The 15708-nt window shown below is 31.1% G+C and overlaps 3 protein-coding genes across 3 annotated transcripts; all 3 read left to right on the forward strand.

Annotated features, from left to right (window-relative positions):
- The first annotated feature begins 66 nt into the window (after positions 1-66).
- Positions 67-2990, forward strand: LOC139777844 (uncharacterized). Its single transcript, XM_071715483.1, has 8 exons — positions 67-117; positions 1233-1350; positions 1459-1723; positions 1829-1945; positions 2044-2134; positions 2284-2429; positions 2600-2732; positions 2818-2990. Exons 1-8 carry the CDS (start codon positions 67-69, stop codon positions 2869-2871), a joined length of 975 nt encoding a protein of 324 aa, XP_071571584.1. The 3' UTR covers positions 2872-2990.
- A 4349-nt stretch (positions 2991-7339) lies between these two features.
- LOC139777849 (uncharacterized) lies at positions 7340-10888 on the forward strand. Its single transcript, XM_071715493.1, has 8 exons — positions 7340-7460; positions 7595-7712; positions 7826-8090; positions 8199-8334; positions 9893-9985; positions 10148-10293; positions 10452-10584; positions 10667-10888. Exons 1-8 carry the CDS (start codon positions 7416-7418, stop codon positions 10718-10720), a joined length of 990 nt encoding a protein of 329 aa, XP_071571594.1. The 5' UTR covers positions 7340-7415; the 3' UTR covers positions 10721-10888.
- A 974-nt stretch (positions 10889-11862) lies between these two features.
- LOC139777847 (uncharacterized) lies at positions 11863-14326 on the forward strand. The gene is made up of 9 exons (XM_071715487.1): positions 11863-12006; positions 12386-12505; positions 12647-12764; positions 12865-13129; positions 13214-13330; positions 13450-13540; positions 13699-13844; positions 14005-14137; positions 14211-14326. The coding sequence occupies exons 1-9, from the start codon at positions 11863-11865 to the stop codon at positions 14262-14264; spliced, it is 1188 nt and encodes a 395-aa protein (XP_071571588.1). The 3' UTR covers positions 14265-14326.
- Positions 14327-15708: the final 1382 nt, after the last annotated feature.

A 15708-nucleotide genomic window follows, 5' to 3' on the forward strand; every position in this document is an offset into this window, starting at 1 on the left:
TGACGCTGCGCACTCGTTCAGTTTTTGAGCCAATCAGCGCGCGATCCGTTTTGCAAGAAAAGCAATATGGCTACTCCCGTCAGAGCGTCATCCGTAAAGCCCCTTGCCCAATGCCAGGCAACAGGCAATAGGAACAGGAAATAACCAAAAAATCGTTAATTACAACCTAAAAAATTCGAATACTATGATTGGTTGGCAACAGGCAATAGGCACAGAATTTCCAACGTGACGGAAACTCTGTGTCTGTTGCCTGTGTCACTGTTTATTCTGCATTTATACATGATTTCTGATTTCTATTCCCTGTTCCTATTGCCTGTTGCCTGGCATTGTGCAAGGGGCTTTTTATGTCCGTTATTACCCGTCGCGTGCGTCTGTTGTGTGGAAAAAATTGATTCTTTTAATTTCATTCAATAAAAAATGTATACTGTCTTTGGATAACTAAAAGAAGTCTTTCTGTAAATTTTGGTTCAAATAATTAAGAGATGTTGAAACCAAGCTAAAACAATGTATTTTTCTGTTAAAATTAGCTATTCTTGAAAATGAGGTGTGCGATTACCACATAGTCGAATCAGACTGAAAAACTTCCAGTATACTGTGTAAGCGAATACAAAAAAGTGTGAAAGTAGAAACTTGCACATTGCTTCCTCATAGTTTTTAAATGTGCAAGTATAAACTTGTATACATTGCTTCCTCATAGTTTTTAAGTGTGCAAGTGGAAACTTGTACATTGCTTTCTCATAGTTTTTAAGTGTGCAAGTAGAAACCTGCACATTGCTTCCTCTATGAGGAAGCCTGTTTTTTTATGCATAATTATTAGTAGATATTTATTAATTTGGCTTCCTCATAGGCTTCCTATATAAAATTATAATAATTTAATAAACAGTCGATAATCACGAGCTAACAATTTTCTTACTGGAAAAATAATAACAATTTCAATAAAATTCGTTGTATAAAATTATATCTTGCAGTTCGCAGTATTTCTGACTTTAAAATGTACTCCGGATTTATTCATCAATGTTTTCTCTTCTGCATTATTCTGCACTATGATTATGATTAAGTATATTTTGTTTAGTGTTAATACTAATAACGTAAGTAAAGCGATTACTATATGTTAGGTATATACACTGTGCTCATACAGATAAATATTTTCAAATTTTAATTTATAATATAAATATAATTTTTCTCGAGCTTAATCAAAAGAAAGACGACATGGAATCTTATTAAAATGGCAGGTAAAATATTTATTGGAACAACTGCAGCACATCTATAACGAGTTAACTGACGAGAACGAAATCAGTATCATAGAAAAGTATAATAGCTGTGCGAAACGTTATACAATTACATTATTGTGTAAGACAATTGTCCTTGCAACTCATATGTTATAGCTAAAAAATTATATTATTAGTGAGTTTCTAGTAAGAACAATAAACAAACAAAATAATTTTAAACATTCTTCAGTAATTGCCACGTTTGCCGCTTCCGCATTAATTTTATACATTTTTTGGCCGCACATTTCCAATATCTTGTTCTTCACAAACGGAACTCAATCATTACATTCATTGCCGTTTATGGCCGAATATTTTATCGATAAAGAAAAATACTTCTATTTGATATTGTTCCACGCAAACGCAGCCGTAATGATAGGAGGTACCGCAACAATAGCGACAGGAAGTATATTGATAGTTTATCAAAAGCATACATGCGGAATGTTTCGAATCACCTGGTAAGAGAATATATATAAAACATATTTTTTTAAATAGATGTAGAAAATCTAAACAATCGGCAAATTAAAGATCCTACATAATTATGGTTAAATAATCACTTGCAGTTATCGTATCGAACGAGCAATGGCATTCGAAACTTTACGAAAAAACAATTGGAAGAATGAGAATTTGATCTACAAGGGATTAATTTGCGCCGTAGACATGCATCGCAAAGCTATGAAGTTAGTATTCATATGATAGTACACACGCAATATTTGTATTGTAATAATCGATAATATATGTAAAATATGCGTAGAGTAATATTCTCTTTCTCTTGAAGATTCTCTGACTCGATAGTATCTAGATTTAGAGTAATGATCTCCGTTTTAATAATATTCACGGTGCTTAGTACAAGTCTCAATTTCTTTCGGGTAAATACAGCCTTCTTTTTATTATATACTTGTGAATGTAACAGCAACAAGGTTTACTTAAATTTTCATCGACAGTTTTAATTAATCATCATTTTGTTCAACATTACTGACCTAGTTTCAATCAAGATCGTTGAATCTGCTTGTATTAGATTTTTCAGATAATATCGTTTGGATTCGATACAGTGGAACTTTCATTACCTGTGTCATTCAGCATCGTCAATTTCATTTACATATTCGTATGCAACTATCTTGCGCAAGAAATTATGGATCACAATAATAATGTATTTGCAACCATGTAAGCGAGATATTTATATTATTTACATATAGTATAATCACATTCGCATATTCGTTGTATAGACGGACGTGACAAATGTACAGTCAACGTAGTATAAGAGACATATAGTAAGCATTATAACAGATTATATTTTATATTCCCCAATCTTTAGTTGTTTTGTCATGATATAGATACAATGCCCAGTGGTACGTAGCTCCGTTGCAAATACAAAAAATGATCCTGTTCCTCTTGCAAAGAGGTACCAAGGCGTTCACTATGAATATTGCTGGACTATTTGTGGGATCGTTAGAAGGTGCTGCTACGGTAAGAAGAATATCTTTCAAAATAGTGTTAAATGTAAAATATATTTTATAGATAGATAAAAATAAAAAGTTATGTGTTATTATAGTTACTGAGCACGGCAGTGTCGTATTTCACCGTTCTGCATTCTACGCGAAATTGATGCAAAATAAATCAACTAATAGTACAGTGGAGTAATAATAGTGAGGAAAATAATTTTTTACAACACCTCCACGGAAAGTTCGATTTTCCATGCTTGTAGAGAGGGGCGAAAGTGGCCAATTTCACGCCAGGGCTTACTTTCCTCCCTATATAGGGAAGAAAATTGATACTTTCCACTGTGGTTACTTCCGCCCGCTATGCCGGCTGGAAAGTATCAATTTTCTTCCTTAGGGAGGGAAGTAAGCCCTGGCGTGAAATTGGCCACTCTCGCCCCTCTCTAGGCATAACAGTCGAACTTTCCGTAAAGGTGTTGTGAAAAATATCGTGTGCACCTCGGGTCGAAAGCTTTTTCAGACTCGTGTGATTTTCCGCCATCGCTTTCGGCTCGGGCGGCAAACTTCACACTCGTCTGAAAAACGTTACTTTCTCCCCTTGGTGCACAGTATACTATAAAATACATTATTGTAAGAATTGTAAAAACTTTTTCTTAATTCTAAGAAGATAGAAAACTGTGTAAAGAGTAGTAATGTTTACAGTAAGTTACCAATAATAAATTAATAACTGATACGTCTATATATATATATATATATATATATAAAGCTGGCCGATTATCATTTTTCAAAACGGTAAAATATAACTTACAAGTGCACAAATCGTAAAATAAATGAAATGTATCATTGTGTTACTGAAAACTGGCGAACGAATGCGCAACTATGTCAGAAATTTCGCGCGCAAGTATATTTTGATTTGAAAAATAAACATTCAATTTCTCACATTACATTAATCGCTTAATTACCGACCACTCTCAAGTAAAATTGTTAAATTGTTAATATTTCAATCAAAATAACGTTTTTTTGCCACTTTGTTATACACTTATGCTACATTAGATAATTTAGAAATTTATAAAAAATGGTTATAAAGTTATTCAATCCAAGAGAGGACATATACAAATCATCGTCGACTTCTTTCATAGTCAAACATTTGCATGATCGCGAAGTAAAGATCTGTATCAAAGTTAAATGCCTCAATCGGATCTTCCTACTCGTCCTTGACTTATGGCTCCATCATCAACCTCATTCGACCTCAGGTAACTTTGTGCTTTGGTATTCTGATAAGCTTTATTTTATTCGAGATAAGTGCATTCTATATTATATTCCACATTTTTCATTATTGTATACTATTATATTACTCCACATATTTAATTATGGAATAATACCATTATAAACCACTACATATATATACATATATATTACTAATTATAACCATTCTTCTCAGAAATTTAATAGTCGCTTCAAGCATTAATACCATCGTAATGCACATCTGCTATCTTATAGTAGGAATTGCAAAGGTATGATTACATTAATTTTCACTAGAAAGTAGTTGACTATTTTAAATTTACAACTTGCTAATAATAAATAAAAGAATAACTTTTTAATGCAAAAAAAGCCTCTTCATTAATTTTATTGATTGTTGTATGCAACATTAAAAAAAGGTAAATAATAAATTTTAATAATGTGTTACATCTTTAAGCACACTTAAAATTGGTTCTGTTGCAAAAAATTAAAGCTTTTAATTTAAATCTTGATAGACTTTTGTAGGATCCTCAAAAAGCGCGGCCATAGTATAAAATGTACTATGCCTTATGTGGGATATATCTGATAAAAAATTTTTCAAACAAATTTATCACAGCTAAAAATGCTTCTGCATTCTGCTTTATACTATATCTTATTATATCGTATATTTTATTTTAACGTTCCATATCAGTCAGTCAGTCAGTCAGTCAGTCAGGACAATTGTCTTTATATATATAGATTAATAAACAAATAGAGATGTAAGAATTTTGGAAATAAAATTTAGGAAATACAAACATACACAGCACAAAGATATTTCAAATAAGAAATTATGTCATATTTACCAGCAGTGTACATTACTAACCGTTACATTGACGTTTCAAGAAAAACAATTTGTAATCCTTTGAAGAATGAAACGTAACTTAAGACAGCACGCACTAGACTGAAGTATGTTAAAACATATTGCACTGGGAAGGGTCGAACTGCACTGTGCACATGCGTAGTCCATTGTCGCCCAAGTCCCTTCACGCAGACTTTCTTCATGGGAAATAAACATCTGTTACATAATTGCCATATCCGAATCGATCGCTTAACCGTACACCTCCTCTCGCATGAAGGTGTAAATTGCCAAGTGTTTCGATCTCACGATGGTATATTTCATTCATTTTGCAATGCATTTAAGGTAAATTGGGCAATTAGGGCAAAAAATTGAAATAAAAGAATAGTACAGCTACAGTAATAGCTAATATTCAATCGACGAACGAAAAGAAGAGAATACGTGAAGCAAACACTTTTCTGTCAAATATATATTCATAAAGAAATGATCAGTATCGACTCTCTGGATATTAGCCTCAATCGGTTTCTATTACTCGTAGTTGGTCTTTGGCCTTATGAGCAATCCAAACTCGTTCAAATTCAATTAATTTTACTTACTGGTATTTACACAAGTTTCATTCTATTTCAGGTACGTTAATTTCTTTGATTGCATAATTATATATAACAAAAAATTATTAAACTTTAATTTCTAGCGATTTAAATGTTGCAATTAAATATATCAAAAACCACAATAGACCTGTAATGTTATTATTGAAATCTTTGTGTTTATTGTAATTTATTTTATATTATTATTATAGAGGTAGAGAATCATTAAAGATAATATTATAATAATTTGTATTATACAAGAAAACGTTAAACAATTTTGTAATCCGTAATTATGTAAGATTCAATTTTTGTTCTGTTTTTCTATATAAAATTATAAATTATATAAAACTATATCATATGAAATTATAAAAAAATTATATAAAATTATGATAAAACTCTCATTTAAGAGCGAAATCTCCAATATAATTATGTTTTTCACATATATTATAATGATCATCCTTCTGAGTAACAATTAAAAAATCTTAGCTGTTGCTCATTCTTTATTAAAAATTTGTTAACAGAAAAGCTTCTTAGGTACTTATTTATTACACGGGCGCCAGTTCCAATTTCTTTTTTTACTTGAAAGCATAGCAATTCATTTTAACATAATATGGTTTCACATGAGTTTTCAAACTTCCACGCGAAGCGAGGTTCACCTCACATCGCCCGGTGCGGTTCTCAACATGTGGAATTGTACAATGATAGACTTCATTTCTCACTGTAAGCATCGGGCGGTGTAGGGTAGACTTCGCCTCGTGCGAAAAGTTGGAAACCCATGTGAAGCCATTTTATGTTACAAAATAACTTTCTCATAAGAATCGCCAAAAAAGAATTGTTAGTAATACAGGTTGGGTTTAGCTTAGGGGTTCTTTTAGGCTGAAAGTGCAGCAGAAGGGGCAGAGTCCCAGGTAGCAAGATAACGTTTAAAGATCTTATAATGACGTTAGAGACGTCATTAAGACGGAATTAATATGTCATTTGACGTCACTCTGCTACCTGGGATCCTTTTTATACTATTTTCACCTGCACATTTTGGTCATTTATATCTTTCAGTACTGAGAATAACTATTATATTTTTCAAATTTATTTTGTTAATAACTTTTTAATAAACAACAAGTGACGACTCAAACATTTCAAAGTTTACTTAGGAGGGTGATCTTTTGTAACATACACGGAGAGAATTTTCTCTTAAAATTTACCCTGAAATCATGATAGTTGTGGGACATGTACCACCAAGAATTTTATGCGAGCTATTCCGATTAATATCTATTATAATAAAAAATATTAATATCTATTACATCAAAATATAAAATATGTTTGATTAATTTTACTAAAATATATCTAGGGAATTTCAATAATTTTTCAGAATTTACCAATCTGCTTGGTAATTTTTATCACGTTGTTTGTAAAATGTCTCTTGTATATTTTAAAAATTCCTTGATTGCCAAGTTGTCCCAAGTTTGTAGTGAATTTAATGGTAAAATATAACAAAAAATTCTCTCCGTGTACGTAAAGGACAAGATCATTTTAGAGGTGCTTCCTTAAACTGGAAGTTTAGTAAAATTATTATAAATTAAAAACGATCGGTAATCTCAAGCTAACAGTTTTCTTATTTGATGAAAGAAAATAGTATATTGTGCACCAAGGGGAGAAAGTAGCGTTTTTCAGAGTGTGAAGTTTGGCAAATTACACGAGTCTGAAAAAGCTTTCGACCCGAGGTGCACACGATATTTTTCACAACACCTTTACGGAAAGTTCGACTTCCATGCCTAGAGTAACCAAGTGGTTACTTTCCGCCCGCTATGCCGGGTGGAAAGTATCAATTTTCTTTCCTAATAGGGAGGAAAGTAAGCCCTGGCGTGAAATTGGCCACTTTCGCCCCTCTCTACAGCATGGAAAGTCGAAGCTTCCCGTGGAGGGGTTGTAAAAAAACAATTCTGTTAAAATAAAATTTGTTGTATAAAATTATATTTTGCAGTTTACAGTATTTGTGACTTCAAAATGTACTCCGGAATTACTCGTCAACGTTTTCTCTTCTGCATTATTTTGTACTATGATTGCAATTAAGTATATTTCGTTTAGTGTTAATATAAAAAACGTAAGTAAAACGATTATTATATTTTAAGTATGTACGCTATGCTCATACAAATAAATATTTTCAAATTTTAATATAAAATATAATTTTTATCGAACTTAATCAATAGAGAGACATTGAATTTTGTTAAAACGCAGGTAAAATATTTGTTGGAACAACTGCAGCATCTCTATAACGAGTTAACTGACGAGAACGAAATCAATATCATAGAAAAGTATAGTAATAATGCGAAACGTTATACAATTATATTTTTATGTAAGACAATTATTTTTGCAACTCATATGTTATAGCCGGTCATAGCTAAAAAGTTATTAATGAGTTTTCAATAAACACAATTAACAAGCATAATAATTCAAAACATTTTTCAGTATTTTCCATGTTTACCGTATCTGCTTTAATTCTGTACATTTTTTGGCCGCACATTTCTAATATTTTATTCATCACAAACGGAACTCAATCATTACAATCGTTGCCATTTATGACCGAATATTTCATCGATAAAGAGAAATACTTCTATTTGATATTGTTCCACGCAAACGCAGCTGTTATTGTAGGATGTACCGCATTATTAGCGACAGGAACTATATTAATAGTTTATCTAAAGCATGCATGCGGAATGTTCCGAATCGCCCGGTAATATAAAATAAATTTATAAAAATAGATGTGGGAAATCTATAAGCAATTAGAAAATTGAAGGTTATGTTAGGTGTAATATAATTATAACTGAATAATCACTTACAGTTATCGTATCGAACGAGCAATGCTATTCGGAACTTTATGCAAAAACAGCTGGGAGAATGAAAATTTAATCAACAAGGGATTAATTTGTGCCGTGGATATGCATCGCAAAGCTATGAAGTTAGTATTCTTACGATGTGTACTAACCTATATGATAGTACACATACAACATATTTGTAAACAGTTTTATATATATATATACACATATATATAATATAACAGAAAAATGACATTATTCTATGCATATTCTACACATCTTTATCAAATATTACAAATATGCATTTCTGTAATATATCTATATATAGGGTTGTGTGGGGTGATGTGCATACTGCCATCTGTTTGTGTTGACAGTACCTTGTTTTAGATAAATAACTCGCGAGATAGCACGCACCCTGGTTTGCTGTACGAAAAGCGAGTTAAATTTCTCGAGCTGAATGTAATTTTTGCTTTTCACATTCATAGTGATTTCGTGAATTGGTTTTAGTCATCTTATAGGTAAATATTTTTATATTGTTAGTTTTTCAAGTACTTTTGATAATCCAAAGCGATTTTGTGATTTTCTTACATTGTGTTGGTGTCACGCCAGTCCGCGCAAAATAGCGTGTTTGGGGTGATGTGCAACATGATGTGAAATGTATCGACATGCAAGGTCGCAACTATTTAACTTGTGACAACTGCGATTCAGATGATGAAAAATAAAGTTTTTTGCGTTTTTCCTTTCATTATATTAATTTTTAAGCGATAAATAAATAAGAAATCAAATAAAAAATGATTTTTTTTTTCAGGTCGATTACAACACAGTGAAATTTTTTGTTCACCAGATTTCGATTAATTTGTATTTAAGAAGCCCAAATTTAACATTTAAGTCGATTGATGTCGATATTCATGCATTTTTTACCTTAATTTTACCTGTGTTGCACATCACCCCAAGAAAATTTGAAAATGCTAAAACAGACGTTTTTGAAAACTCGAAAAATTTTTAGGAAAAATTTAAAATTTTGAAAATCTAATCACGCAGAATTTTAGTATTTTCCTTCCTCTACATTATACAGCCATGATATATTCAAGAATTTGATTTTTGGATATGCCGTCTTTCGGAAGAGACGTTAAACCGTTGGTCCAAAGGAAATGATAATAGTAGGGAAAATGATAATAGTAGGGAAAAGAATTGGATAGGGTTGGGTACGTCCCTTGAAAAACGCCTCTCCCCTCTTGAATTGGATAGAATTGGATAGGGTTGGGTACGTCCCTTGAAAAAACACCTCTCCTCCCTTGAATTGGATAGAATTGGATAGGGTTGGGTACGTCCCTTTAAAAACGCCCTTTAAAACCCCTTGGGGTATATAAAGTATATATCTTTATCCTTTATTTTTGGATATGTTTTCCGAGCAACGAGTGAAAGTGTTGCACATCACCCCACATAACCCTACATATATATATATATATATATGTTATATATATATGTTATATATATATGTTATATATATATAATATATATATATATATATATATATATATATTATATATATATATATATATATATATATATATATATATATATATAATATATATACATAATATAATACGTAAACAAATACATATTTGTAATATTTTATAATGTAGAATATGCGTGTAGAATATGCGTAAAGTAATATCATTTTCAATAATATAATTTCAGTAATATAATTTTCTGTTGAAGATTTTCTCACTCAATATTATCTCGATTTAATGTAATGGTCTGCTTTTTGATAATCGTCGGGGTGGTTGGCGCAAGTTTGAATTTTTTTCGGGTAAATGTGGCCTTCTTTTTATCATATACTTGTGAATAACAGCAACAAAGTTTATTCAAATTTTCATTGATAGTTTTAATTAATTATTATTTTGTTTGACATTAGATAGTGACATTACTGACCCAGTTTTGATCAAGATCCTTGAATCTGCTTGTATATTAGATTTTTCAGATAATATCGTTTGGATTCGATACAGTGGAACTTTCATTACACGTAGTGTTTAGCATCGTCCATTTCATTTACGTATTCATAAGCAACTATCTTGGGCAAGAAATTGTTGATCACAATAATAATATATTTGCAACTATGTAAGCGATATTTGTATGTAATATAATCACATTCGCATGTTCGTTTTACGGATGGACACGACAAATGTACAGTAAATGTAATTTAAGAAACATATATTAAGCATTAACAGATCCTTTTTTAATATTTCTCAATCATTAATTATTTTGTCATGATATAGATACAATACCCAGTGGTACGTTGCTCCGTTACAAATACAAAAAATGATACTGTTCCTTTTGCAAAGGGGTACCAAGGGATTTACTATGAATATTGCTGGATTGTATGTGGCGTCCTTAGAAGGTGCTGCTACGGTAAAAGAAACATTTTTTAAAATATGTGTTACATGTACATATTTTAGATAGAGGAAGATGGAAAAGTTGTGTCTTATTGTAGTTGTGCAGTACCGTAGTGTCGTATTTCACCGTTCTTTATTCTTCGCGGAATTGATGCAAAACAGACCAACTAACTTCAGATAATTTTGTGCTTTTGTGCTATTCTGACAAGCTTTATTATATTCCAGATAAGTGTATTCTATATTATATTTAAAATTTTTCATTTTAGTGTTATATTGTTTCACATTTTTAATTATGGAATAATACCATTATAAACCACTAACATATATTACTAATTATAACCAATTAACCATTCATCTTCCCACAAATCTTATAGCCACTCCAAGTATTAATAACATAGTGATGCGCATCTGCTATCTATTAGGATTAGAATTACAAAGGTTTTATTGAGATTAATGAAAATGCACAGCAAAATTTTTATAATTATTTTCTTCTTTAAAAAAGCAGCATTAATAAATATATTTTTTAATATTTCTCGACCTTTCGTAATTCCGATATTCCATATTACATTAAGTTGTAAAAAGAACCTATTAAAATAGTCAACGCGGGACCTACGTTTATGTACTAAGGTCGGGTTCTGCAACAATATTACAACTACATCATCTGGAAGTAAGTAATGAGTTGACTATCGTGCAGATATAAGTTTAGTTAACAAACAAATAAAGATGTAGGAATTTGGAAAATAAAATTTAGAAAATACAAACAACACCAAGTTTATTTTAAAAAAGAAATTGAGTAATATTTACCAGCAATATATATCTTTGTTGCAATATATACTTACATTGACGTTTCAAGCTGAACAACTGGTAATTCTTTGAGAAATGAAACGTAACACAAGACAGCACGGACTAGAATGTGGAACATTAATAACATATTGTACTGTGGGAAGGGACAAACTGCACCTGCGCAGTCCATTGTTGTCCAAGTCCCCTCACACAATATTTTCTTATGGGAAATAAACATCTGTTGCATTATTGCCATAATCAAATCGATCGATTAACTGCTTCACCCCTTCTGAAATGCCAGTGTGAATGCCAGTGTGAATTGCCAGATGTTTCGATCTCTTACGTATGGTATTTCGTTATTTCTGCATTTTATTTAATTAAATTCGCCAGTGTGGCTTGAAATTCAAATAAAAAAGACACAAAGATATAAGTCATATAAGATATTTAATCGGCAAAAGGGAAGAGAACACGTGAACTTCCTTATCAATTCTATATCAATGCTCATGAAGAAATGATCTGTATCGACACTCTGCATGTCGGTCTGAATCGGTTTTTATTACTCGTAGTTGGCCTGTGGCCTTATCAACAATCTAAATTCGTTCGGTTTCAAGTAATTTTATTTTTTGGTATTTTGGCAAGTTTTATTCTATCTCAGGTACGTTAATATTTTTAATTATTGCTCCATAACAAAAAAATTATTAAATTTTAACTTGTAGCAATTTGAGCATTTATACAGATAGATACCTATATAAAAAATCTCCAATTAGCTTGTAGTATTATTATTACAATGTTTGTGTTTACTGTAATTTCTTTTACTGTTAGAATCATCAAAGACACACCATTATAATACATACTATAATAAAAAACATGAAACATTTTTAATTTCTTATTATGTAAAATTTAATTTTTGTTTGGACTGGATATATTAAATTATTATTAAAAAGCAATCAATTATCTGCATCTAACAATTTTCCCATTGGATAAAAGAAGTAATAATTTCAATGAAATTCGTTATATAAAATGGTTTCTTGCAGTTTGCAGCATTTCTTACTTTAAAATGTACTCCGGATTTACTCGTCAACGTTCTGTCTTCTGCATTATTTCATACTATGTTTGCGATTAAATATATTTCGTTTAGTATTAATACTAAAATCGTAAGTGAAATGATTATTATATATTATTTAATGTACATATAAATACGAATAAATTTACAAAATATAAATTTTAATATACAATGTAAATATAATCCTTCTCAATTATAACCAAAGACAAGTAACATAGAATTCTGTTAAAAGGTAAAATATTTATTGGAGCAATTGCAGCATATGCATAATGAGTTAACTGATGAAAATGAAATCAATATCATAGAGAAGTACGGTAATTATGCGAAAAGTTACACAATTGCATTTTTATGTAAGACAATTGCTTTTGTTACAACTTATCTTTGCAAGCTAATTAATGAGCCTATAATGCATTCACTTATGAAGGAAAATTATTTTTAAACATTCTTCAGTGCTTGTCGTGACCTTGGTGCTCTCTTTAACTTTATATTTATTTTGGCCGCATATTTTCAATATCCTGTTCTTCACAAACGAGACTCGATCACGTCTTTCGTTACCGTATATGACCGAATATTTCGTCGATCAAGAAAAATACCTCTATTTGATATTGTTCCATGCGAACGCGGCATTTGCCATAGGCGCTGTCGCAATGTTAGCGACAGGGACAATGTTGGTATTTTATCAACAACATGCATGCGGAATGTTTCGAATCGCCAGGTAAGAGAATAAATATAAAGACAGATGTGTAGAAAACTGGAAAATCGGAATATTATATAATTTTGGCAGAAGAATCACTTACAGTTATCGTATCGAACGAGCAATGACATTCAGAACTTTGCAAAAGAACAGTTTGGAGAATGAGAATTTGGTTTACAAGGGATTAATTTGTGCCGTGGATATGCATCGCAAAGCTATGAAGTTGGTATCCATACAACAGTAATTATTTGTAATAATCCATACAACAGTACAATATTTGTAATAATCAATAATGCGTGTGGAATATGCGTATATAGAGTAATATCCACTTTCTCTTGAAGGTTCTCTAACTTGACAGTATCTAGATTTAAAGTAATGTTCTCCTTGTTGATAATAGTCGGGGTGATTAGCGCAAGTCTCAATTTTTTTCGGGTAAATACGGTCCTTTTTTCATCATAATACTTATAATTAACAGTAATAGGACTAGTTGCTGACAAATTTTCTTTGACAGTCTAATTCTAATTAGTCGTCATTTTGTTTGACATTATTGACTAGTTTCTATCAAGATCTTGAATGCGCTTGTACTTTAGATTTTTCAGGTGATATCGTTTGGATACAATGCTATGGAACTTTCATTACCCGTAATGATTTTAATCAGTCAATTGGTGTACATGATGATAACCAATTATCTTGCACAGGAAATTATGGATCACAATAATGATATATATGTCACCGTGTAAGGAAGATATTCAAATGATATGATATCATACATATTTATCCTACTACAACGTACTAAAATAACAAAAACTGTCATTTAATTAAAAAGCAACTATGCATATGTCAAGAATGATTCTCTATTTCTTTTCGTCTTTCTTTAATAATTCGTTATAATACAGGTACAAGGTCCAGTGGTATATGGCTCCGTTACAAACACAGAAGTTAATTCTATTTCTGTTGCAAAGAAGTACCAAGGCGTTCACTATGAATATTGCTGGATTGTTTGTGGGATCATTAGAAGGTGCAGCTACGGTAAAAATATGTTATATTTTAAACATAACACGTTTTAAACAGGAAAAACAAAAGAGGAACCATCTTATTACAGTTGCTGAGTACCGCGCTATCATATTTTACTGTCCTTCATTCTGCGCAACATTGACATAAAATTAATTAATTAAATATATACTATAAAGCATGTGATAAAATTAATTATATACGGATAATAGTTGCTTTCCATTTACACTCAAGTAATCTGAGTCACTCAGTTATGTGAGTATTTTATACTCAGGTAAGATATGTCATTTTGTATTTACCTGCTTATTTTGGTGACAAAGCTATCGCATAATAATATACAGGTTCATAAGCCTCACTTTTAATGTGAGTCTATTAGATTCATTAAAGCACATGGTCCCGATTGTGGATAAAAACTCAGTTGAATCTCACTTGCTAGCATGCAAAAAGAACGTGCATTCAACTGAGTTATGACGTCACAAGTGAGAATTATCTGAGTTTTGATGTAAATGGAAAGCAACTAATATCGCCTATTGTCTCAAACGAAGCAGAGGTAATAAACAAGATGCATAAGATAGATTACGGAGGAGAATGTAAAAGTTGAAAAAATATGAAAACATCTAAAGTAAGTGGTGTTTATAGCAACACGTACATTGAAAAGTGTATTTAATAATAGTAATAATAAATTACTGGCCAATATATCGATATGTATAACTGATCGTTTCCTCTAAAATCAAAATGTAACTTATGAGTTTACGCACTACGAAACGAATGAGACGCGACAAAACGCGCTACTGAAAATACGCCTGCGCGACTCTTTGTCAGGAGATACATTTAGAAAAGTATTTTCTTTTCTGAGAAATAAACGTTCAATTATCTTAAATTACATTGATCGCTTAATCGTCGACCTATTCCCAGGTCCCCGACGTTGCTAAAATGCGAGTGTTCCGATCTCACGGTAACATTTTGTTGCATTTTACATCGCATTAAATTAGGCAATTTACATTAAAATTTAAACTAAATAAATAAGGGAATACGCAACTGCGGACTAGTCGAAAGAAGAAAATAGGCGCACCGATCCTTTCGCTGTTACATGCATGTATATGCTCGTGGAGAAATGATCTGTATAAACTCTTTACATATTGGTCTCAATCGGTTTCTACTACTTACATTTGGTCTATGGCCTTATCAGCAATCTAAACTCGTTCAATTCCAATTAGTTTTGTTTCTTAGTATTTTGGCAACATTTATTTTATTTCAGGTACGTGAATAGCTTTAATTCCATGATATAGGACTTTAATTACAAAATAAAAAAAATTATTTGTAGCAATTGACTTTGCAATTTCACATATTAAAACCATTATATCACAAACTCAATGTTGTGTATATTACACATCAATATTAATATTATAATACGCACGCTCACGCGCATGTGTGTATTACAGAAAAAACTACATTTATAATTTTATACTTTGTTTATTTAAATAGATTTCTAATTTAAATTATTACATATTGAAAAACAATCAATTAATGACTTGGGGTCTTTTTCTAATTGCATAAGAATATAGTAATTTTAATGGAAATTTCGGTAA

This window comes from Temnothorax nylanderi, unplaced genomic scaffold (genome assembly GCF_030848795.1).
Source record: "Temnothorax nylanderi isolate EJ_2023f unplaced genomic scaffold, tnyl_v1.0 TNYL_tig0166_pilon, whole genome shotgun sequence".
Taxonomy (NCBI): domain Eukaryota; kingdom Metazoa; phylum Arthropoda; class Insecta; order Hymenoptera; family Formicidae; genus Temnothorax; species Temnothorax nylanderi.